The sequence below is a fragment of the Salminus brasiliensis genome, chromosome 16 (genome assembly GCF_030463535.1).
Source record: "Salminus brasiliensis chromosome 16, fSalBra1.hap2, whole genome shotgun sequence".
Lineage (NCBI taxonomy): Eukaryota > Metazoa > Chordata > Actinopteri > Characiformes > Bryconidae > Salminus > Salminus brasiliensis.
In genome coordinates, this window is record NC_132893.1 from 1,358,921 (window position 1) to 1,382,418 (window position 23,498).

The 23,498-nt window shown below is 46.5% G+C and overlaps 1 protein-coding gene across 2 annotated transcripts in view; it reads left to right on the top strand.

Moving 5' to 3' along the window:
• The first annotated feature begins 2,887 nt into the window (after positions 1–2,887).
• Positions 2,888–23,498, top strand: part of fgf11b (fibroblast growth factor 11b) — a 43,046-nt gene continuing 22,435 nt past the window's right edge. The window contains exons 1-3 of one of the 2 annotated variants that reach the window (XM_072658446.1): positions 2,888–3,080; positions 18,122–18,137; positions 19,260–19,279. In XM_072658446.1, coding sequence (XP_072514547.1) covers positions 2,888–3,080; positions 18,122–18,137; positions 19,260–19,279 — 229 coding nt within the window. The remainder of the gene's footprint in view (positions 3,081–18,121; positions 18,138–19,259; positions 19,280–23,498) is intronic. The other variant, XM_072658445.1, reaches the window with a different exon arrangement.

Here is a 23,498-nt window from a genome sequence, read left to right on the forward strand (position 1 = left end):
AGGGTTCTCTACATCCAGAGCTGGTGTTTCTGCTGGACCTCAGAGCGATCTGCCTAAATGGAAGCTGAGGCGAGTGGGCGGAGCAGTCGCTGCTGTTTTTCTGCAGCTTTCCTGCATCAATATAAACTGCATTAAGGGCCGCCAACTTGGGCTGTCACCTGTCAATCAGCGGCTGATGGATTGTGACCTTGCTCCCCGTCTCAGAAGCGGGCGGAAATCAAGCTTGTGGTGTTTCCAGATGTTTGTGCAGCAGTTTGGTTGGAGATGGTAAATACGTTCTGATTGGCCTGTGGGGTGCAACATCTGGATGAAATGTGGATCAGGCCTGGTTTACGAGGTCAGACTGAAATCTTACTGCGGGGTTGATCCCTGAAGCTCTGCGGTGTAGGCGGGGTCTCGGGTCAGCAGGTGTGTGTGTGTGTGTGTGTGTGTGTTACACTTCATGCCTTCCACAAATATGAACTTCTATCATCAGCTCTAACGGCTGAATCAATACACAACTCTAATCCTGTAAAAGAGAGCGAGACAGAGAGAGAGAGAGAGAGAGAGAGAGAGGGAGAGGGAGAGCAAACAAAAGAGTGTGTGTGTGTGTGTGTGTGTGTGTGTGTGTGTGTGTGAGAGAGAGAGAGAGAGAGTTTGTCCCGTGCTATACTCATAGAGATGACTGACTCAGCACATATCTTTACTCGCCCATCCTGAGGTGACTGAGAACTATCACACCTCTCTCTCTCTCTCTCTCTCTCCCCCTCTCCTACTCTTTCTCTATCTCTCTACCTTTTTTCCTCTCTCACTCTCTTTCCTCTCTCACTCTCTCAATCTCTCTCTCTCTCCCCTGTCATTTTTTCTTTCTCTCTACACCCCCCCTCTCTCTCTCTCTTCCCCCCTCTACTACTCTTTCTCAATCTCTCTCCTTTTTTCTTTCTCTCTACCTTCTCTTCCCCCCCCCTTTCCCATTCTCTCTCTCTCTTGCTCTCTCTCTCTCTCTCTCTCCCCCCTTTCCATTTCTCTCTCTCTCCCCTCTTTTCCTTTCTCTCTCTACCTTTTCTGTCCCCCCTCTTTCCCTCTCTCCTTTTCGTTTCTGTATCTCTCTCTCATTCTCTCCCTCTTTTTTATCATCTCTCCCTTAACCTCTCTCTCTCTCTCTCTCTCTCTCTCTCTCTCTCTCTCTCTCTCTCCCCCTCTCTCTTTTTTCTTTCTCTCTACCTTTTCTCTCTCTCTCTTCTCTTTCCTCCCTTCCTTCTCTCTCTGTCTCTCTCTCTCTCATTCTCTCCCTCTTTCCCTCTCTCTCTACCTTTTCTGTCTCCCCCTCTTTCCTTCTCTCATTTTCCTTTCTGTGTCTCTCTCTCTTTTTTATCATCTCTCTCTCTCTCGTTTCTTTTCTCTCTGCCATTCCCTTTGATCCTCTCTCTCTCTCTCTCTCTCTCTCTCTCTCTCTCTCTCTCTCTCTCTCTCTCTCCAGTACTCTGTATGTGAAGGACGGTGTAACAGAGCGAGAGAGGAACTGTAGCTCACATTACAGCATCAACTCTGAGGAGAAAGGAGCTTACTGATCTCCCTCTCTCTCTCTCTCTCTCCCTCTCACTCTCTCTCTCTCTCTCTCTCTCTCTCTCTCCCTCTCTCTCTCTCTCTCTCTCTCTCTCCCTCTCACTCTCTCTCTCTCTCTCTCTCTCTCTCTCTCTCTCTCTCCCTCTCTCTCTCTCTCTCTCTCTCTCTCTCTCTCTCTCTCCTCTCTCTCTCTCTCTCTCTCTCTCTCTCTCTCTCTCTCTTGCTTTCCTTTCAACCATCTCTCTGACTCTCTCTCTCTCTTATCCCAATTTCACTCTCGCGCCTTTTCCCCACTCTCATCATCGCTGTTACACCACCTCTCTCTCTCTCTCTCTCTCTCTCTCTCTCTCTCTTTCTCCCTCCCACCCTCCCTCCCTCTCTCGTTCTCTCATGAATGTCACCTTTACTGGTGGCAGCGGCTGGATTCGCTCTCTCTCTCTCTCTTGCGCGCACACACACACACACACACACACAAGCTTTGGGGGTGGGGGGGCAGGTAGGGTTGTGGGGAGAGAGAGAGAGAGAGAGAGAGAGAGAGAGGGGGCATGCCCAAAAGAGGCGGAAGGATCTTTTCTCTCCGTCCATCCTTCAGTGACCGCTTCATTTGTCCGGCTCTTGCGTTACAGATGCTGAAAGTCTCCGTGGAAACGGACGGGCTGGATTACCACGCTAGATTATTTTCCAGTGGACGCTAAACTTACCGTCCGGTCGCTGGGGTCTGAGCTGACCATCTGGCCATCAGATATTTGCTGGATCTTTTTTCCGAATAATCCAGCAGAAAGGGACGGAAAACTTTACAGCGGGAGCAGGAGGAGGAAGAGGAGGAGAAGGAGGAGGAGGAGGAGAGCGCTGGTTGGTTGGTAAGGAGATCCTCTTGTTCTGTTGGAGAAGCTCTGGGAACAAACTTCAGCCACATCAGTGTGTTCCTCTGCTCAGGAGCAAGCCTGGCAGGGGAGGGTCCGGGGCCAGAGTGATGATGTGAACCGTTTCGCAGCCATGACTCCCTCAGCATCCTCCTCGCTCCTCTTTCCCTGGATTTCCCTTGGTTCCTGGACTTCCTTCAGCACTGGTTGGCGGTTCCTCAGGCCGGTATGATGAAGGGTAAACCCAAAGCGGGTGGAGACTCTACTAGAACTTAACAGTTTCTAATTTTCTAGTTTTCTAACACTTCCAACGCAGCAGCAACCAAGCCGACACCTGATCTGATCCCCCGTGAGGGGGGGCAGGGGGGTCACACCTATTTTATTGTCTCTGGGGCAGGGCAGGTAAACAAGGGGGCATCGTAGAAGAGATCTCCGAGGGCACCCGGAGACCCCCCTCCCAAAAGTGAGAGGGGGGGAAGATGGCAGCTCTTGCCAGTTCACTCATCAGACAAAAACGGGCGGTCAAGGACGACCAGGCCAACCGGCCCATCGCCAACAAGCGCAAGCCGTGTCCAAAGAGCAACAAGTCGCTCTGCCAGAAACAGATCCTCGTCCTCATCTCCAAAGTGCGACTATGTGGCGGGCGAAGAGGGCGGACAGAGAAGAGGCCAGGTAGGGTCAACGCCCTTCATTCCTTTAACCGTTAAAGCTCCAAGATGTCCTGGCTCCAAACTTCAGTTCTTCACAATGTTACACACTCAGAGTAGATGCTGAATAATTCATAGTGGATACTGAGTAATTCATAGTAGGTACTGAATAATTCATACTAGATACTTAATAATTAATCATGGATACTGAATAATTCGTAGTAGACATTTTGAAATTCATAGTGGATACTGAGTAATTCATAGTGGATACTGAATAATTCATAGTGGATACTGAATAATTCATAGTGGATACTGAGTAATTCATAGTGGATACTGAGTAATTCATAGTGGATACTGAATAATTCATAGTAGATACTGAGTAATTCATAGTAGATACTGAATAATTCATAGTGGATACTGAGTAATTCATAGTGGATACTGAATAATTCATAGTGGATACTGAGTAATTCATAGTGGATACTGAATAATTCATAGTGGATACTGAACAACTCACAGTGGAGACCCAGTAATTCATGGTTGAACATAGGATTGGATCTGGAACAGTTTCTGATTCTGAACATTTCATATTAGATACTGAACAATTCATATATATATATGCATCTCATCTGTAATTTATTTTAGGAAAATCTTTTTCCTCCCAGTAAATCATCTTATTTATTATTTATGTAAGGGTGTTTGGGTTCGGTCACTGTGGGCAGTAGTGTTGGGGTAAGAGTGTTGGGGTAAGAGCACTGGGGTGAGAGAGCTGGGGTAAGAGTGTTAGGGTAAGAGTGTTAGGGTGAGAGTGCTGGGGTGAGAGTGCTGGGGTAGGAGTGCTGGGGAGAGAGTGTTAGGGTGAGAGTGCTGGGGTTAGTGTGTTAGTGTGAGAGTGTTAGGGTGAGAGTGCTGGGGTGAGAGTGCTGGGGTAAGAGTGTTAGGGTGAGAGTGTTAGGGTGAGAGTGTTAGGGTGAGAGTGTTGGGGTGAGAGTGCTGGGGTTAGTGTGTTAGGGTGAGAGTGTTGGGGTGAGAGTGTTAGGGTGAGATTGTTAGGGTGAGAGTGCTGGGGTGGGAGTGTTGGGGTGAGAGTGTTAAGGTGAGAGTGCTAGGGTGAGAGTTCTGGGTGAGAGTGTTAGGGTGAGAGTGTTGGGGTGAGAGTATTAGGGTGAGAGTGTTAAGGTGAGAGTGCTAGGGTGAGAGTGCTGGGGTGAGAGTGTTAGGGTGAGAGTGCTGGGGTGAGAGTGCTGCGGTAAGAGTGCTAGGGTGAGAGTGCTGGGGTGAGAGTGTTGGGGTGAGAGTGTTGGGGTGAGAGTGCTGCGGTAAGAGTGCTAGGGTGAGAGTGCTGGGGTGAGAGTGTTGGGGTGAGAGTGTTGGGGTGAGAGTGCTGGGGTTAGTGTGTTAGGGTGAGAGTGTTGGGGTGAGAGTGCTGGGGTTAGTGTGTTAGGGTGAGAGTGTTGGGGTGAGAGTGTTGGGGTGAGAGTGCTGGGGTGAGAGTGTTGGGGTGAGAGTGTTAGGGTGAGAGTGCTGGGGTTAGTGTGTTAGGGTGAGAGTGTTGGGGTGAGAGTGCTGGGGTGAGAGTGTTAGGGTGAGAGTGTTAGGGTGAGAGTGTTAGGGTTAGTGTGTTAGGGTGAGAGTGTTGGGGTGAGAGTGTTGGGGTGAGAGTGTTAGGGTGAGAGTGTTGGGGTGAGAGTGTTGGGTGAGAGTGTTAGGGTTAGTGTGTTAGTGTGAGAGTGTTGGGGTGAGAGTGTTGGGGTGAGAGTGTTAGGGTGAGAGTGTTGGGGTGAGAGTGTTGGGGTGAGAGTGTTAGGGTTAGTGTGTTAGGGTGAGAGTGTTGGGGTGAGAGTGTTGGGCTGAGAGTGTTAGGGTTAGTGTGTTAGGGTGAGAGTGTTGGGGTGAGAGTGTTAGGGTGAGAGTGCTGGGGTAAGTGTGTTAGGGTGAGAATGTTGGGGTGAGAGTGCTGGGGTTAGTGTGTTAGGGTGAGAGTGTTATGGTGAGAATGTTGGGGTGAGAGTGTTGGGGTGAGAGTGTTGGGGTGAGAGTGTTAGGGTGAGAGTGTTAGGGTAAGAGTGTTGGGGTGAGAGTGTTAGGGTGAGAGTGCTGGGGTAAGTGTGTTAGGGTGAGAATGTTGGGGTGAGAGTGCTGGGGTTAGTGTGTTAGGGTGAGAGTGTTATGGTGAGAATGTTGGGGTGAGAGTGTTGGGGTGAGAGTGTTGGGGTGAGAGTGTTGGGGTAAGAGTGTTGGGGTGAGAGTGTTAGGGTGAGAGTGTTGGGGTGAGAGTGTTAGGGTGAGAGTGTTGGGGTGAGAGTGTTGGGGTAAGAGTGTTGGGGTGAGAGTGTTGGGGTTAGTGTGTTGGGGTGAGAGTGTTGGGGTGAGAGTGTTGGGGTTAGTGTGTTGGGGTGAGAGTGTTGGGGTGAGAGTGTTGGGGTGAGAGTGTTAGGGTGAGAGTGTTGGGTTAGTGTGTTGGGGTGAGAGTGTTGGGGTGAGAGTGTTGGGGTGAGAGTGTTAGGGTGAGTGTGTTGGGGTGAGAGTGTTGGGGTGAGAGTGTTGGGGTTAGTGTGTTGGGGTGAGAGTGTTGGGGTGAGAGTGTTGGGGTGAGAGTGTTAGGGTGAGAGTGTTGGGGTTAGTGTGTTGGGGTGAGAGTGTTGGGGTGAGAGTGTTGGGGTGAGGTGTTAGGGTGAGTGTGTTGGGTGAGAGTGTTGGGGTGAGAGTGTTGGGGTAAGAGTGTTGGGGTAAGAGTGTTGGGGTGAGAGTGTTGGGGTTAGTGTGTTGGGGTGAGAGTGTTGGGGTGAGAGTGTTGGGGTTAGTGTGTTGGGGTGAGAGTGTTGGGGTGAGAGTGTTGGGGTGAGAGTGTTAGGGTAAGAGTGTTGGGGTGAGAGTGTTAGGGTGAGAGTGTTGGGGTGATGAGAGTGTTGGGGTGAGAGTGTTGGGGTGAGAGTGTTAGGGTGAGAGTGTTAGGGTGAGAGTGTTAGGGTTCTATGTGTATATAATGGAATCAGAGTCGTTTCAATGTGGCGCCTTGTCTCAGTGTAGCCGTGTGACATGCATAGATATGAATCCAGCTGTTGTTTTAGTAGGTGCGTGTGTGTGCGTGTGGATGTGTGTGTGTGTGTGTGTGTGTGTGTGTGTGTGTGTGCGTGTGGATGTGTGTGTGTGTGTGTGTGTGTATGTGTAGGTAAGCCCCCTATAAGGTGTAATTTACACTCTCTTAAAGTGTCCCACATGCATGTGCTATTCTGGGTCGCTTTCACCTTTCAGACGTGCCTCGGGGACACTAATTATTACACTGGGACGTATCACTGTGTGTCTGTGTGTGTGTGTGTCTGTGTGTGTGTGTGTGTGTGTGTGTGTGTGTGTCTGTGTGTGTGTGTGTGTGGAATGGAGTGAACTCAGGGTCCTGCATGTTTAATCCATGCTAAAGTGCCCAATTATGTACAGAGTAATGTGTGTACAGTACCAATCACTACCTCTGGCTAGAGGGACGCACTGACCTCTCTGTGCCTGCACTGCCTCATTGGGCCTGCTTATCGAGGAGGGTGGGGGGTGGGGGGGGTCATATGGCCATAGAAAACATCCCCAACCGGATGGAGCACCACCACCACCATTCCAGAGAACACAGTTCCTCCACTGCTCCACAGCTCAAAGCTGCTGGGGGGCTTTATACCCCTCCTCTAGCCCACGCCTGGCATTAGGCAGCATGGTGCCCATAGGTTCATGCTAATCTGCTCCAGCATGTCCTAATCTATTGGCAGTTCTTCTCTACAGGGACTAGACAAGCTGTGTGAGGTGTGTTTGCGTGCACTTGCACCACCTAAAGTAACCGAATGCATTCCCTAGAAGGGGTGTCCACAAATGTGTTCCCTGGCCGCTCTGGTCTAGAACCTCCGGTCCGAAGGCCTGGATCCGACCCTCCGTTCCCAAATGGATTCCATGCCCGGAATCGGGGAAACTGTGGAGAATCTGCGACTGCCAGCCCATAATGATCCCATTCTGGATCAGAGCGCCTGCAGAACACCTTCGGCCTGAATGTAAATCATGAAGAGAAGCAGGAGCAGAGAACATTCACCTGCAGCTTATTTGCAGGGGGTGGGGTGGGGTGGGGGGGCATCGGCGTGGTGTGTGTTTTGAGTGTTGAATAAATATGAAGTGGCGGCAAAAAGCAAAGAGAGGGAAAAAAAGGCAAAAGGTGGGAAAGCTGTGTGTGAGTGTGTGTGTGTGTGTGTGTGTGTGTGTGTGTGTGAGAGAGAGAGAGAGAGATAGGAGTGGGTGTTGTGTGGCAAATGAAAATGATTACAGGGACGGATATTAATGTGGCTGTTAAGCAGAGAGAGAGAGAGAGTGTGTGTGTGTGTGTGTGTGTGTGTGTGTGTGTGTGTGTGTGAATCCTAGCGTAATGTTGTCCTGGGTCTGTAATATTTACATTCCTTTAAAATCTGCTGGATGAATCACCACACTATGCCGAGCAGCATTATTGTATATATGCACGTCTAGAGAAGGGCTCTGGCTCGGCTCCACATCCTTAGTGCCATTGTCCCGGGGTGTGTGCCGTTCAGGGGGGAACAATGCTCCTGAATAGGGGGATCACGAGAAACCTGACATTGTAAATAGCTACCACTATGGCTCGGGGGGTCGTGAGTTCGAATCCCGAGCCATGCCGCCCATGCCGCTTTGCCATCAGCGGTCGGAGTCAGAAAGAGCACAACTGGCCGTGCTCTCTCCGGGTGGGTAGGTGGCGCTCTCTCCCCTGGTCAAGCGATGTTGGTTAGCTGGTGTGACGGAGCTGGAGACCCGGTGGGACAGGAGGCGGATGTATCGGAGAAGGCTACCTGGGCTAACTGTGCCAGCCTGAAGGGAACCTTTCTACTAGAGTTTGAAGGAGCATTGCTGTGAGGATTTGATTGCATTCAGCTACAAGAGTGTCCATTATTCCAGAGAACACAGTTCCTCCACTGCTCCACAGCTCCTCAATGCTGGGGGGCTTTATACCCCTCTAGCCCACGCCTGGCATTATTAGGCAGCATGGTGCCAATAGGGTCTTGATGTTGATCTGCTCCAGAGAGTCCTATTCTATTGGCAGTACTTCTTCTCTACAGGGACTAGACAAGCTGTGTGTGTGTGCATGTGTGTGTGTGTGTGTGTGTGTGTGTGCATTTGCACATCTGTGTCAGCAATGGGTGCAACCTTGTGCAAAGTAGCTGAATGCATTCATTAGAAGGGGTGTCCATAAATATTTGGACATGTCGTGCATTTCACCTCACTTGGGCAGAATGCTGTGATGTCATTGGACAATTCTTGCTCAGTCAAGCTGTAAGGGTTTGTGGAGGCCACTGAGAAGTCGCTGAACACACACACACACACACATACACACACACACACACACTCATTGGCCGCATTTTCGATCGATACTTCTCATTAATGTATACTGATTAATCAATAATCACTCTCTACACTGGGGGGGAGCAAGGCATGGCAACGTAAAACACACACTCACACACACACACACACACACACACACACGCACACTCACGCATAAAACGCTACCCACTTCTCTTAATCGGAGAGACAGTTTTACACCTCAACAGTTTTGCGGAGGACTTGGCCTCGGCAGCGCTCGGCTTTTTTAACAGCCATGTCTCCGAGCAGGAACGGACACAGTTCCAGAGTGTAATCAGCAAAAAGCTACAGAGCCTCGATTTTGGGCAAAAAGCCAAATTTCTACAGTCCAGATACTGCGTCCATAGGTTTACACTGCCTGCCAGAAGGAACAGCAAGCGGACTCAAGCATGTTTTTCTACGCTGGTTTCCGTATTTTGACTTTGCGAGTGCTCTGTGACTGGTCCGAGTCCTGGGTCATGCTGCCTGCCATCAGCAGCCTGAGCCTGAGAGAGCACAATTGGCCTGGCTGTCTCTGGGTGGGTAGATGGCTCTCTCTTCCGCCCCACAGCACTTCAGTGTGATGCTGGTCGGCACGGGCTTCTGCTAGATGGTACACCAGAGACACCTGTACCCGGTGCTTTTTCCTCCGAGCGCGTTGGTTGGTTGCCTGGTGACGTCAGTTAGCCACTGGTGGCGGTTTGAAAAGAGGAGGAGGCATGTGTCAGTCATAGCCTTCCCAGTGAGTGGGTTGGGTAATTGGCCAAAGTAAAATTGGGGAGGGGGAAAAAAAAAAAAAAAAATTAAAAATAAATAAATTATATATATATATAGCCCAAGACCATGTGTATATGATGTCCTTCTGGTGAGGTCAGCAGTCATCAGCACTCAAACCTTATAGAGGTTTAGGGGTGCTTTTACATACAGTACATTTTAAAGCAGCATTATGTGAAAATTGGCATTTCCTGCTCCTGGGCTCCCCCTACAGTCAGGTAAAGTAATTTGTGCTTTAAGCCACAAATGACACTAAATGCAATCAAATCCTCACAGCAATCCTCTTCCTCCCTGCACAGTAGAGACTATTTTTAATACCCTTGATTTCAGAAGAAACAATGACTGAATGGAGCAGTGTCCCAATACTTTTGTCCATTTAGAGTATGAATCGACTTTCGGGTCGGGGGTTGGGTTTAGGCTACTCTACACACCTCTGGTGATTTTGCAGCGTGTGTGTGTGTGTGTTCGATACCTGGGCTCGGCCTCGGGGACTGTGTACCGCTCAGGGCATGAGGACACACACACCGAGGCCCGGAGGAGGATAGCATTAAGCTGACCGCTAAAGATGGGCCGCTCAACTCGCTTACTCAACAACACCCGATCAGGCCGCACAGTGTTAGATAGCAGCGACAGGGGTCAGAGAGAGAGAGAGAGAGAGAGGGGAGAGAGAGGGAAGGTGGGAAGTGAGAGGAGAGAGAGGAGAATGGACAGAAAGGAGGCTGGAGAGAAGGAAGCTTATCATGAGAGTCTACTGAGATACATTCACAACTGCATTCACAATTCTGCAGCATTTACAAATTCTAAAAAAAATACATCAGCCAAATTAATAATTACATTTTAATAAAATACAATTTTAATATAAAAAGTACACATTATTTACTATATATTATATAAAATGATATGCTATACATTACACACACAGCTTATTGTAGAGTTGAGAGAACATTTCGTGTCTCTTAAATAAACATTTTGTAATTTTTCTCAAAAATGAATCTTTATTAAATCAGTATATTACATTTACACTATTAATAAACCTCTAAATATATTTTTATACACAATTTCTACACAAAATATTATTACACAAAATAATTTTAGTAATTTTCAGGTTTGTTGTGCATACAGTTATGAAATCATCGATCACATACAATATCTGTTTCCTGTAGAACATTTATTCTGTAATTAAAACATATACATATTTTAAATATGTCTATATAAATATAAAAATATAAAAATAAATATATGTCTGATACAGTTTTCAGGTCAAACCTCTTACATAAAGCTGCATCAAATCTGCAAACAATTTCGAATAATAAAAAAAAATGTGACCTGCACCCAGTGATGTCACTTCCTCTGGTGGAAGGCAGTAGGAAATGTTTCATTTTTTAACTTATAAAATGTTAAGAAAATATATAAATATATATACAGCCCAAATAATATAATATATATAAATATATAAATATCTATATACTGTCTACATATCTTCGCCTATTCAGCCTACCACACATTAGCCACGCCCACTCATCTTCCACCCTGCCAACAGTCTATTTTCACACCTTCACGCTGCTTGTGAATATCTCTATACCGATGGGCATGGTGGTCTCGAAGTGAGGGGTGTTCAGGTCAATTTCTGGCTTATCGCTGTGTATCTCGGCAACAGAAAACACAGGAGCTCCACTGACTGAAAACAGTCTAGGCGTTCAGTCAGACGTTCGTTGCTATCTTGGCAGTGAATTGTCAACACAAGTATGTGCAGCCCAGCGCTCGTACACCCCCCGACACTTTACACCACTGAAACAGCAACCCGCCGAGGTCAGACAGACCGCACCTGGCTCTTAAAGGGAACGGCGGTGAGAGACACGCTGATTGGTTTATTACTGAACGTTGCGCCCAAAACAAACACACCCATGATTCATAGAAACGGATTTGGGCCCTGTAGAAATGTCTGACTGTATTATATTTATCTGTATTTACTCTGTATTTACATACATGATAAATCTCAGACCAGCTGAAACAGAGCAGAGTGAATCCACGCTAATAATGATTAGCGCTGGCAGTCGCGGGATGTAATTGGGGTCAATTCTGGCGCGGAGGCACTGAATAACCTCCCAGCATGGACCTGATCAGCTCCAATCTGATTTACGGTCATTGCTCTCAATTCTAGGAGGACGAGTATTGGCTAATTTCTCTAATTCTTAACCCAACAGTGTGAGGGAGCAGGTGTCAGGATTTCTACACGGAGGAAACAGTCATCATTACACGAGTGTCACTGATCCCAGCAATCATATTAACCCCTATTAACCCTTTAACAGTATTAAGAAATATGTTTTTATTGGTATTTATTGGAATATTATTGTTCCTGGTTCCTCATATTTTTTCTTAGGTGAACCATTCAGGATGTGGATACAATAAATTCATGTAGTAATTAAAACAGATTATATAATCCATATTTGAATGTATAGAAAACAAGCGATTTAACTCATGGCCAAATTTGTCCATACTGTCCATTACAGCTGCATTTGCATATTATATTTGTCTAAGTAAAATATAATGTTCATAGCTAGTACCTACCTACGTTATTTCTGGGCTAGGCCTCATTGAAGAGCACTGTGCATTATATTGCTATAGCCACAGCTGTGTAATGCACAGTGCTCATTAACAAGGCCTAATTATGACGGCTAAGGTAGAAATAATGAGCATTACTAGCTCATATCTTATTTAGTAAAGAATAAATAACCCATCTGAAGGTGAAATACATCCAGTTCAGTCTAGCAAAGAAACTGGTAATATGATCTTGTGCAGTGTTTCGACTGAGCCAATATTAGCACCCAATTCTGTTTACCCTAACTGGGCAACTCAACCAAGCGGTCACATAGAGGTACTTTTTATTGTCACGTTTCTGTCGTCCACGTCATCCATTCAGACCTCAACATCCAAACAACAGAATGTCCTTAAAAGCCCCAACTGTCTAAAAGTGCACAAAGCCACACCCCCTCTTCTAACATAAGCCAATGGGAGCAGTGCTCAATAACAGACAAAAGAAACACCCCGAAAACGAGCCGTCAAATCAGACCATGGTCCAGACCAAAGGTAGAAAAGCTGGCCGAACCAAAAGGAGGTGCCCTCGGTCTGGATCAACTGGACCTTGGTTGGGTTCATTTGCAGTGTGAAAACGACGGGACCAGATGTGGGCAAATGAAACCACGGGCCTTGGTTTGGTCATCATACACACACTGACTTTAAGAGTTTAATGGTTTTATACTCTGCAAAGTTGACAGAGAGCTTTAATATATAATAATAATAAAATTAAAAATAATCAATAATAAATTAATCTCCTTTAAAAGACCAGAGGAGTTGGACGTGATGCTGGTAGATGCTAGTTAAGGCTTGACCTTGAAGACGATTTCATGTCTTTCTGTCTGGATCTGGACTCTAGCTCTCGTTCACACTAGTCTCTCGTCTTGGACATGTCCTGGTCTTGAGAAACTCGGTCTTGACTGCAGCCCTGCCGAACACACACAGCCGGCGAACACATGCGATGAGAGATTCAGGGAGATTAAAGACGCATGGCGTGGGCTGAGTTTTGTAATAAAGCCAGTGCACCATCTGGGGAGTCGTCCAACCTCTCCAGCTTTAAGTGGATTTTGAAGGATCGTTGAAGGACGCTGAGCACCTACTAGGGATACACGATGCTAACAGGATCCCCAGCTGCAGATCACAGCGAAAGCACGGTGTCGTCGGACAGATTTCAATCAGTTTACATCTGACAAAAGTTTGTGGACACCTCTTCTAATGAGTAAATCCAGCTACTTTAAGGTGCTGCCATTGCTGACTGCTGAACATTAGCGCCACCGACGAGCGAAGTGAAAAACGCTGACGGCCTTCGTCTATAGGGGCTCCTGTCTGTCAGTGGGTGGGATCTACATATTAGGCAGCCAGTGAACAGTCAGTTCTCGAAGCGTAAGAATCTGAGCCACTTTGCCAAGAACCAAACTGTGATGTTCTAGACAATGACCGGGTCAGAACATCTCCAAAACATCAGTGCTCCAAGGATGGACAACCTGTGAACCGGCGACAGGGTCATAAGCACCTAAGGCTCAACGACTGACGCTCATGGAGGCTCCGCCCACCTCACAACTTTCTTACAGGACTTAAACACCATCAGCTGTTGCACTCAACTAGCTGTTTTTGTATGAACTTTATGGACCAGACTGTTTCGGGACTGTTACAGCGCCCCCTTCAGGCTGGTACAGTTGTTAACCTCATCTATATGGGAAGTTGTAGTGTTAGCACTCGCTCTGCTTTTAGCTACATTGCAAGCCAACGAGACTTCCTCTACACATCTGTTCAGAAACCTTCTCGCCCAGAAAGCTCCACTTTGCGCTCAGAAAATCGTAGGAAACATCCATGTGGAATAAATATCCGATTAGTTTCATGGCAGCAGTGGCGGCGGTAGTGGCGGGATCAGCCGAGCGAGACTCATCTCCCTGTTTGATAATGAGGACGGCAAAGATGCAAACATCAGATTACGAAATTACGCAACTCCCGAAGATTTGCGAGCGTTTGTGCTTCCATAAGCTCCACAGAATTTCATTCCAGAAGAATAGACAATTAGAGCTGAGGGGATTGATGGGGGCTTATTTTTCCGCTGCTCCGGAAATGCAGCCTCGGGAGCTGGAGGGAGGAGAGGCTTCAGAATCGGTTTGAAACGGAACAAAACGCTCCGATTAAAACTAAATCTGTCTCCCAGAGATCAGAGGGAAGCGCTCCCCACTCGCTCATAATCAACACAAACATATAAAGAGTGATACGCACTCCATATGCACCCCATTGGCACTCCATGAGCTCTGGCCGCCTGTTCTTTGTGGCCTTGCTGACGGCTGGGTTCTGATAGATTAGGCTGGAGGGCTGGCTGGCTGTAGTCTTATTGGTTTCTGGGGAATAAATACATTCTAAAACAGGAAGCAGAAAGTGCTTGGTGTTCGTTTTTTAACACAAACAGGACCAAAGAAGTACAGGATAATTGGGTAAACCCAGTAGAGTACAGTCTCTCATTAGGGTGAATATTAATAAGGCTCTAAATGTAGGTATTGTGATATACACTGAGGAGGCGGAGCTACAGTCTCTCATTAGGGTAAATAATAATTAATAACACTCTAAATGTAAGTATTGTGATATACACTGAGGAGGCGGAGCTACAGTCTCTCATTAGGGTGAATATTAATAACGCTCTAAATGTAGGTATTGTGATATACACTGAGGAGGCGGAGCTACAGTCTCTCATTAGGGTGAATATTAATAACGCTCTAAATGTAGGTATTGTGATATACACTGAGGAGGCGGAGCTACAGTCTCTCATTAGGGTGAATATTAATAACGCTCTAAATGTAGGTATTGTGATATACACTGAGGAGGCGGAGCTACAGTCTCTCATTAGGGTGAATATTAATAACGCTCTAAATGTACGTATTGTGATACACTGAGGAGGCGGAGCTACAGTCTCTCATTAGGGTGAATATTAATAACGCTCTAAATGTACGTATTGTGATATACACTGAGGAGGCGGAGCTACAGTCTCTCATTAGAGTGAATAATAATTAATAACACTCTAAATGTAAGTATTGTGATATACACTGAGGAGGCGGAGCTACAGTCTCTCATTAGGGTGAATAATAATTAATAACACTCTAAATGTAAGTATTGTGATATACACTGAGGAGGCGGAGCTACAGTCTCTCATTAGGGTGAATAATAATTAATAACGCTCTAAATGTAGGTATTGTGATATACACTGAGGAGGCGGAGCTACAGTCTCTCATTAGGGTGAATATTAATAACGCTCTAAATGTAGGTATTGTGATATACACTGAGGAGGCGGAGCTACAGTCTCTCATTAGGGTGAATATTAATAACGCTCTAAATGTACGTATTGTGATATACACTGAGGAGGCGGAGCTACAGTCTCTCATTAGAGTGAATAATAATTAATAACACTCTAAATGTAAGTATTGTGATATACACTGAGGAGGCGGAGCTACAGTCTCTCATTAGGGTGAATAATAATTAATAACACTCTAAATGTAAGTATTGTGATATACACTGAGGAGGCGGAGCTACAGTCTCTCATTAGGGTGAATAATAATTAATAACGCTCTAAATGTAGGTATTGTGATATACACTGAGGAGGCGGAGCTACAGTCTCTCATTAGGGTGAATATTAATAACGCTCTAAATGTAGGAATTGTGATATACACTGAGGAGGCGGGGCTAGAGTCTCTCATTAGGGTGAATATTAATAACGCTCTAAATGTAGGTATTGTGATATACACTGAGGAGGCGGAGCTACAGTCTCTCATTAGGGTGAATATTAATAACGCTCTAAATGTAGGAATTGTGATATACACTGAGGAGGCGGGGCTACAGTCTCTCATTAGGGTGAATATTAATAACGCTCTAAATGTAGGTATTGTGATATACACTGAGGAGGCGGAGCTACAGTCTCTCATTAGGGTGAATATTAATAACGCTTTAAATGTAGGTATTGTGATATACACTGAGGAGGCGGGGCTACAGTCTCTCATTAGGGTGAATATTAATAACGCTCTAAATGTAGGTATTGTGATATACACTGAGGAGGCGGAGCTACAGTCTCTCATTGGGTTTAAATGGGGCTCAGTAAAGCTTGTCCAATTAAGCAGCAGCAGCAATGGAAGACTAAACGAGTTGAATCCCTCTTTAGGGAAGGATGAGGCCTAACAATTGAAGTGCAGTTCCTCACAGAGAGATCAGTAAACAGAAATGCGCTGGAAACACCCTTTTAGCCTCTCGTCTTACACCCTAAAGACATCGCAAATGACAAAGAACGCCTTGATAGCCTTTCACGCAGAGCAGCTGAAATTGAATTTGTGGATACTTTGATTAAACCTGACAAGGACAGATTGAGTTTGACCTCTAACAAGAAAGAGAGATACAGAGGAAGTGTGTGTGTGTGTGTGTGTGTGTGTGTGTGAGTAAGATAGGAAGAGAAAGCGTAGGATAAGGAAGGAGAAAAACAGGCAGACATTTACCTTTCTAATGTGTGTGTGCTTGGTGCTGAGGTTGGGAGCAGTTAGGGCTACATTTCTGTCTCAGGCTGTGTTCAGAATGGGCTCTAATGGAATTACTGTTATACGGAGCACTATTATAGGGAGGAGCATATGGATCACTATAATAAGGAGCACTATTTGGACATTATACAGAACACTATTGAAAGGAAGAGTATATAACTTACTATTATATGGAGCACCATTATTGGGAAGAGTATACAGATCACTATTAGAGTGAACAGTACATAGATCACTATTATATAGAGCACTATTATACAGAGCACTATATAGAACACTATTATACAGAACACTATTATACAGAACACTATTATACAGAGCACTATATAGAACACTATTATACAGAGCACTATATAGAACACTATTATATAGAACACTATTATACAGAACACTATTATACAGAGCACTATATAGAGTACTATTATACAGAGCACTATATAGAGCACTATTCTACAGAGCACTATATAGAACACTATTATACAAAGCACTATTATACAGAGCACTACATAGAACACTATTATATGGAGCACTATTATACAGAGCACTATATAGAGTACTATTATACAGAGCACTATATAGAGTACTATTCTACAGAGCACTATATAGAACACTATTATACAAAGCACTATTATGCAGAGCACTACATAGAACACTATTATATGGAGCACTATTATACAGAGCACTATATAGAGTACTATTCTACAGAGCACTATATAGAACACTATTATATGGAGTACTATTATACAGAGCACTATATAGAGTACTATTATACAGAGCACTATATAGAGTACTATTATACAGAGCACTATATAGAACACTATTATATAGAGTACTATTATACAGAGCACTATATAGAACACTATTATATGGAGTACTATTATACAGAGCACTATATAGAGTACTATTATACAGAGCACTATATAGATCAATATTATATGGAGCACTATAATGCAGAGCACTATATAGATCACTATTATACAAAGCACTACATAGATCACTATTATATGGAGCACTATTATACAGAGCACTACATAGAACACTATTATATAGAGTACTATTATACAGAGCACTATATAGATCAATATTATATGGAGCACTATAATGCAGAGCACTATATAGATCACTATTAGTAATGCCAGGCATTGGCTAGAGGGGCATAAGCCCACCAATCCCCTACCCCTTGTTTGGGCAGTAGAGCAGTGGAAATGTTTAGCTGAATTCAATCAAATCCTTACAGCAATACCCGAAAATCTAGTGCAGAATGTTTCATCCTGGACGGTTACTCCAACAAATGCGCCCACAGCACCAGCTGAAGCTCCGCTACAGTTTTCACACATGGGGCCTCGGACAGAGACTCGGATTGCAAAACTGTTTTGTCCCAAACAGAACACGCTTAGTCCTGCAGGCCTGGGAAAACAGAGCGGTCAAACAAACAATGGGGTATTCATTTACACTTAAACCACCATTCATATCAGGCCTGCACATTCGGCACTATCCTTCAGAGAGGCCTTTAATGCTTACAAGACAGGATTTCTCCATTCCCGTTTATCCTCTCTCTCCCTCTCTCTCTCCCTGTTTCTCTCCCTCTCTCTCTCTCTCCCTGTTTCTCTCCCTCTCTCCCTCTCCCTGTCTCTCTCCCTCTCTCTCCCTCTCTCTCCCTCTCTCTCTCCCTCTCTCTCTCTGCTGAACCACTTCTGTTCTCGTATTGGGATAAATCACAGCCCTCAGTTAAAGAACTTGACTTGCCAGCTGTCTCCGGGGACAGTCATTGAGGGCTTTGAATGACGTGACAAGGACACAGCGACCATGCAGCCCCCCCCCCGAGAGGCTCCGCTGCGGCCGTGGATTAATATTCACAAACCTGAAAGCAGCCTAACCGACACTTCTGACAGAAATGTGCCGCTCCAGATGAAGACTGAAGTACACTATATGTCCAAATGTTTGTGGACACCAATTCTAATGAATGCATTCAGCTACTAAGCTACTGAATTTCACCCACTGCTGACAGAAGATGCAAATGCATATTCACACACACACACACACACTCACACACACACACACTACAGGGGTATAAAGCCCCCCAGCAGCATTGAGCTGTGGAGAGGTGGAGGAACTGTGTTCTCTGGAATGATGGAGGTGGTGGTGCTCCATCCAGTACTTTTGGATGGGGTGATTTGGGGAGTTGGGGATCATGAGGTGGGTGGTGATCGTTTAACATCTTGACCTCACTAAAGCTCATATCACTGAATGCAATCAAATCCTCACAGCAATGAGAGAGAGAGAGAGAGAGAGAGAGAGAGAGAGTAAGAGAGGTAGGAAGAGAGAGAGTAAGCGAGGAAAAGAGAGAAAGAGAGTAAGCAAGGAGAAGAGAGAGAGAGATAGAGAGAGAGAGAGAGAGAGAGAGAGAGAGAGAGGAAGAGAGGTAGGAAGAGAGAGAGGAAGCGAAGAAAAGAGAGAGATAGAGGAAGAGAGGAAGAGAGAGAGAGAGAGAGAGAGAGAGAGGAAGAGAGGTAGGAAGAGAGAGAGGAAACGAGGAAAAGAGAGAGATAGAGGAAGAGAGGAAGAGAGAGAGAGAGAGAGAGGAAGAGACGTAGGAAGAGAGAGAGAGAGAGAGAGGAAGAGAGAGAGGAAGAGACGTAGGAAGAGAGAGAGAGGGAGAGAGGAAGAGAGAGAGAGAGAGAGGAAGAGAGAGAGGAAGAGACGTAGGAAGAGAGAGAGAGGGAGAGAGAGAGAGAGTGGAAAAGAGAGAGAGGTGGGGGGAGGTAGGAAGAGACAGAGAGAGGAGGGGAGAGGAAATAAGGAAAAGAAAGAGAGAGGGGAAGGAAGAGGGGGCGGGCAACGACAAATAAATAAAAGAGAGAGAGAGAGGCAGGGGAAGAGAGAAAAAGAAATGAGAGATAAGCTAAGAGAGAGAGAGAGAGAGAGAGAGAGAGAGAGAGGGGGAGAGATAGAGGCAGGGGAAGTGAGGAGATACAAAGAAAGAGTGAGAGTACAGACAGACAGACAGAGAGGGAGATAGAAAGATGGAGAGAAGAGCAGAAATAAGAGAGTACATGCAGTGAGAGAGAGAGAGACAGAGAGGTGGGGAGTCCTGGTAATGAAGGCTGAGTGAGCGAGGGAAGCCCCTGTATTTCGGTCTCAGTGTGAATGCAGTGGAAATGCCCTTGGCTGCTCACTGAAGCAGCGGCTGTAATTACTCCACTCTCTCTCTCTCTTATCAAGATGAGCCGAGCCGCAGCGGCCGGACGCCGGATTTACCCTCAGCACGGCAGAGAAACGGCACAGCACCACTGCAGGTTCGAGCACTTAACCTGTATCGATCCAGCCCCAACCCCAACCCCAGCTCCAGCCCCCCTCACCCCCACCTAACGTCCCGCAGCACAAATAAGCAGAGCTCAACCCCTGGGCTGGGGCAGCGCCTCTTAAAGGCACATTACAGCACACACAGCTCCCCATCGCTTCACCTGCTGGAAACACCCCCACCCACCAAACTACTATACCTCAACCTACAGCAGTCTCTGGAGACCGGGAAACTCCCCGTCTGATGATGTATCTTGAAGGTGGGAGGAGCTTTAAAACACTGCAGCTGCTTTGGGGCATCGAGCCAAAGTACACTATATGGACAAAAGTATTGGGACACCTGCTCATTTATTGTTTCTTCCCATCAGAAGTATTGGATGGAGCTCCACCACCATCATTCCAGAGAACACAGTTCTTCCACTGCTCCACAGCTCAATGCTGGGGGCTTTATACCCCTCTAGCCCACCTCTGGCACCGATTGGGACTGAATCCAGGTTAAGCTACTACTCGTGTTCACAGCCAGCGATGTATCAAGAACCTACAGAATGCCAAAGATGGTGCATTCTTGGATGAAACTGGCTCTGCCCACTTAAAATCTGACCATGGGCTCGAGAGGTATAAAGCCCCCCAGCATTGAACTAAGGAGCAGTGGAGGAACTGTTTTCTTTGGAACGATGGTGGTGGTCCTCCATTCAGTACCAGTTGGAGATGCAAACAAATCCTCACAGCAATGCTCCTCCAAAACCTAGTGGATCAGTTACTCCAAGAAAAGCAGGATACACTCTTTTCATAACTTTGATTTAGGAAGAAACACTGAATAGGCTGGTGTCCCAATACTTTTGTACCATGTCGTTTCTATTTGTCAAACCTGTATTTTAAAGGCCTATCGATTTTTCTCGTTATGGGCCCGGTAATTAACATAACTCCCAGCATGCTTTTGCAGTGGCTGGCGATAGCTGGGACTTGTGAGGGCGAAAGGAGAAAGCCGGGGAGTGCTGTGTCTGATTGTCGTTTGTAATTTAAGGGGAGGTGATCTGTAGCGAGCCGTGTGGACGGTGCAGGTTGGATTCGCGCGTGACAAACGTGATTTGCACAGCCAGCTTATTGCAGTCTTAATTATCTCCTCAGAAGCGCACTCCCCTGAGTGAGGAGACATCGGACAGCATCAGCATCGAGTCAGACGCTTGGCAAGACACACCGGCACTACACTCGCCTAAACGATCCGTTCTCTTAGGATCATTTCACCTCAGCGGTGAACGCTACCCACGCCTCAGTGCCAGCTCCAGCTGATTCCAGACAGAAATGGGGGTGGGGGGTGGGCTGGTGTTCTGAACTCACTACATATGTGTGGCGTATGCGTAGGTTCGAGAGAAGTGGTGGGTAGGTGAAATGGCCTTCTGGTCCAGCGTTCTGGTCCAGCGTTCTGGTCCAGCATTCTGGTCCAGCGTTCTGCTGAAATCAAGGCGCAGCCGACATGGTGGGTTGGTACATATTGACCCAGTTGGTCTTCCCAAATGAGGCCCATCATTCCAGCCCAGCTTAATCTCACATGGGTCCCATCCAGGCCCCATGTGCAGTGTCCAACCCAGATATGACCCATGCTTGACCAACCCATCCTGGTCCCATCCCATCCCTGACCCTGGTGGGCATCTACACGTGGGCCCAATGTGGAACCCACCCAAGGACAAAACCTTCTGATGGTTAACCAGCTCTTGAACCATTGCATTCGATCCTGCTCATGCTTGGTTTTACTAGTCATGGTGGTCAACCACCCCCCCCCCCCACTGAAAATCTGAACATAGAGGGGCTAGAGGGGCATAAAGCCCCCCCAGCAGCATTGAGCTGTAGAGCAGTGGAAGAACTGTGTTCGCTGGAATGATGGTGGTGGTGGTGGTGGTGGTGGTGGAGCTCCATCCAGAACTTGGAGGAGAACCTGGAGAACCTGACCTCACACTCCAGTGGTCCCACGAGTTGAAGCCACCCAGCCACAACAAGCCCTGTGGATGACCATTAGTCCCCACTGTCACCCTGAGTTAGCTAACTTGCTAAAGTCTCAGGGCCAGTGCGTGAGATTCGGCAGCCTAGCGTTAGCGTGTTAGCGGGAGTGTTTGAGTTGCTGTATTTTGTGGAGGACAAGCCTGCTCAGCATGCCGCTTGTCACTTGATGTATATCCAGGGCGTCTTTGGCCGAGACCCAGCGAATTCTGAAATAATTGCCATCTGTAACAGGACTGGAGCTGGATGCTACACACACACACACACACACACACACAAACATACAGCTTTACACACTACTTTCCCTCTCTCTATTCTCACCAGCAGCCAGATAAACAGTCCTCCTGGGACACACCATAGTCACCACACAGGACCGGTCTGACACATGCACTGAGGGATTCTCTCTCTCTTGCTCGCTCGCTCGTTCACTCGCTTCCTCTCTGTCAGAGCTCTTTGGCTGTTCCTCCAACGCGTCCTCCCTCCTTCCATCAGTCTCACTATTAAACTGATACTACGACCGGAAATCAGGCTGACCAATGTTGACCAGTTGACCTTGGAGTCTCCCACATGTCTTTGGGTAGTGTAGTGGAGGTTCTCCGGGTGGGTAGGTGGCGCTCGTAGACTCCCCTTGTCACTCTTAAAGTGCTGTTGGGGTGGGGTGGTGGTGTCGTGGTGGCTGGATTTGCATGTATCGGAGGACCTAGGAAGGGGTGGGGTATCTGGTTGTGCTAAATTGGGAGACAAAAGGGGAAAATTTGACCAACATGTATTTTAAAAATATAAGAAAATAAGAATTAGCATCAGTTTCAGTTTCAGGGCCTAAAATAGAACCCAGTGGGACTCCGCAGGACGCTAAATCAAACTGTTACAGTTTCTCAGCATACGGATTAATAACTCAATCATAAACCTAAGGGTTTAAAGGGTCCATCCACAACAACCCAACCCGGGCATGTCCCCACTGTCCTCTTTTTCGATGATTTTCTTGCTTTATTTTGCTAATTTATGAAAAATATACAGTTTTGTTTACTTTACACGATCCTAACTTGCCCACTTCTGTCCATACTGTTCCTCTCTGTCACGTTCACTCACTCACTCACTCACTCACTCGTCCGCTCGCTGGTTTGATTAAGAACTGAGTATTGATGAATACAGATCATTTCCTGCCCTCAGTGGCGTGAGGGAGGGTAATGACCGTCGTTAACGGCTTTAATTCATGAGGCCTAATAGCTCTTACATCGCTACAGACAGGCCGGGAGAAGCTGAGAGAGCTGTTTTAGAGCTTAACACACACACACACACACACACACACACTCATACACACACTCACTCATACATGTCTCATTATCTTAATAGGGGGGTTTCCCACTGACCCTATGTGTCACTGCAGCACAATACTGCAAACTGGGCTGGACTCAGGCCCTGGGGTCCCCACTTCTGCCTTGAAGGAACAGTTAAGGAAATAATCTATACACACACACACACACACACACACACACACACACACACTGCTTTCTGACAAGTTATCCGCTTTCCCCTCTCTGATTGGGTTATATACAATGTATCATTGTGTTATTGAGTTGAATGATAGCTCACATAACTCAGTGGATATTAGCTGTGGTGATAGAGAGATACCGAGAGAGAGAGAGAGAGAGAGAGAGAGCGAGAGAAAGAGAGAGTATCACCCTTGCTTCAGACAATCTCCCTGAGTTGATTCCGACAAAATGATAAGGTGTTCCCAGAACATCACTAACAGACAAACACACCCACAAACACTAAATGGACAAAAGTATTGGGACACCTGCTCATTCATTCATTGTTTCCTCTGAAATCAAGGGTATTAAAAAGAATGTATCCTGCCTTTGTTGGAGTAACTGTCTCTACTGACTAAGTGGAAGGCTTTCAACTAG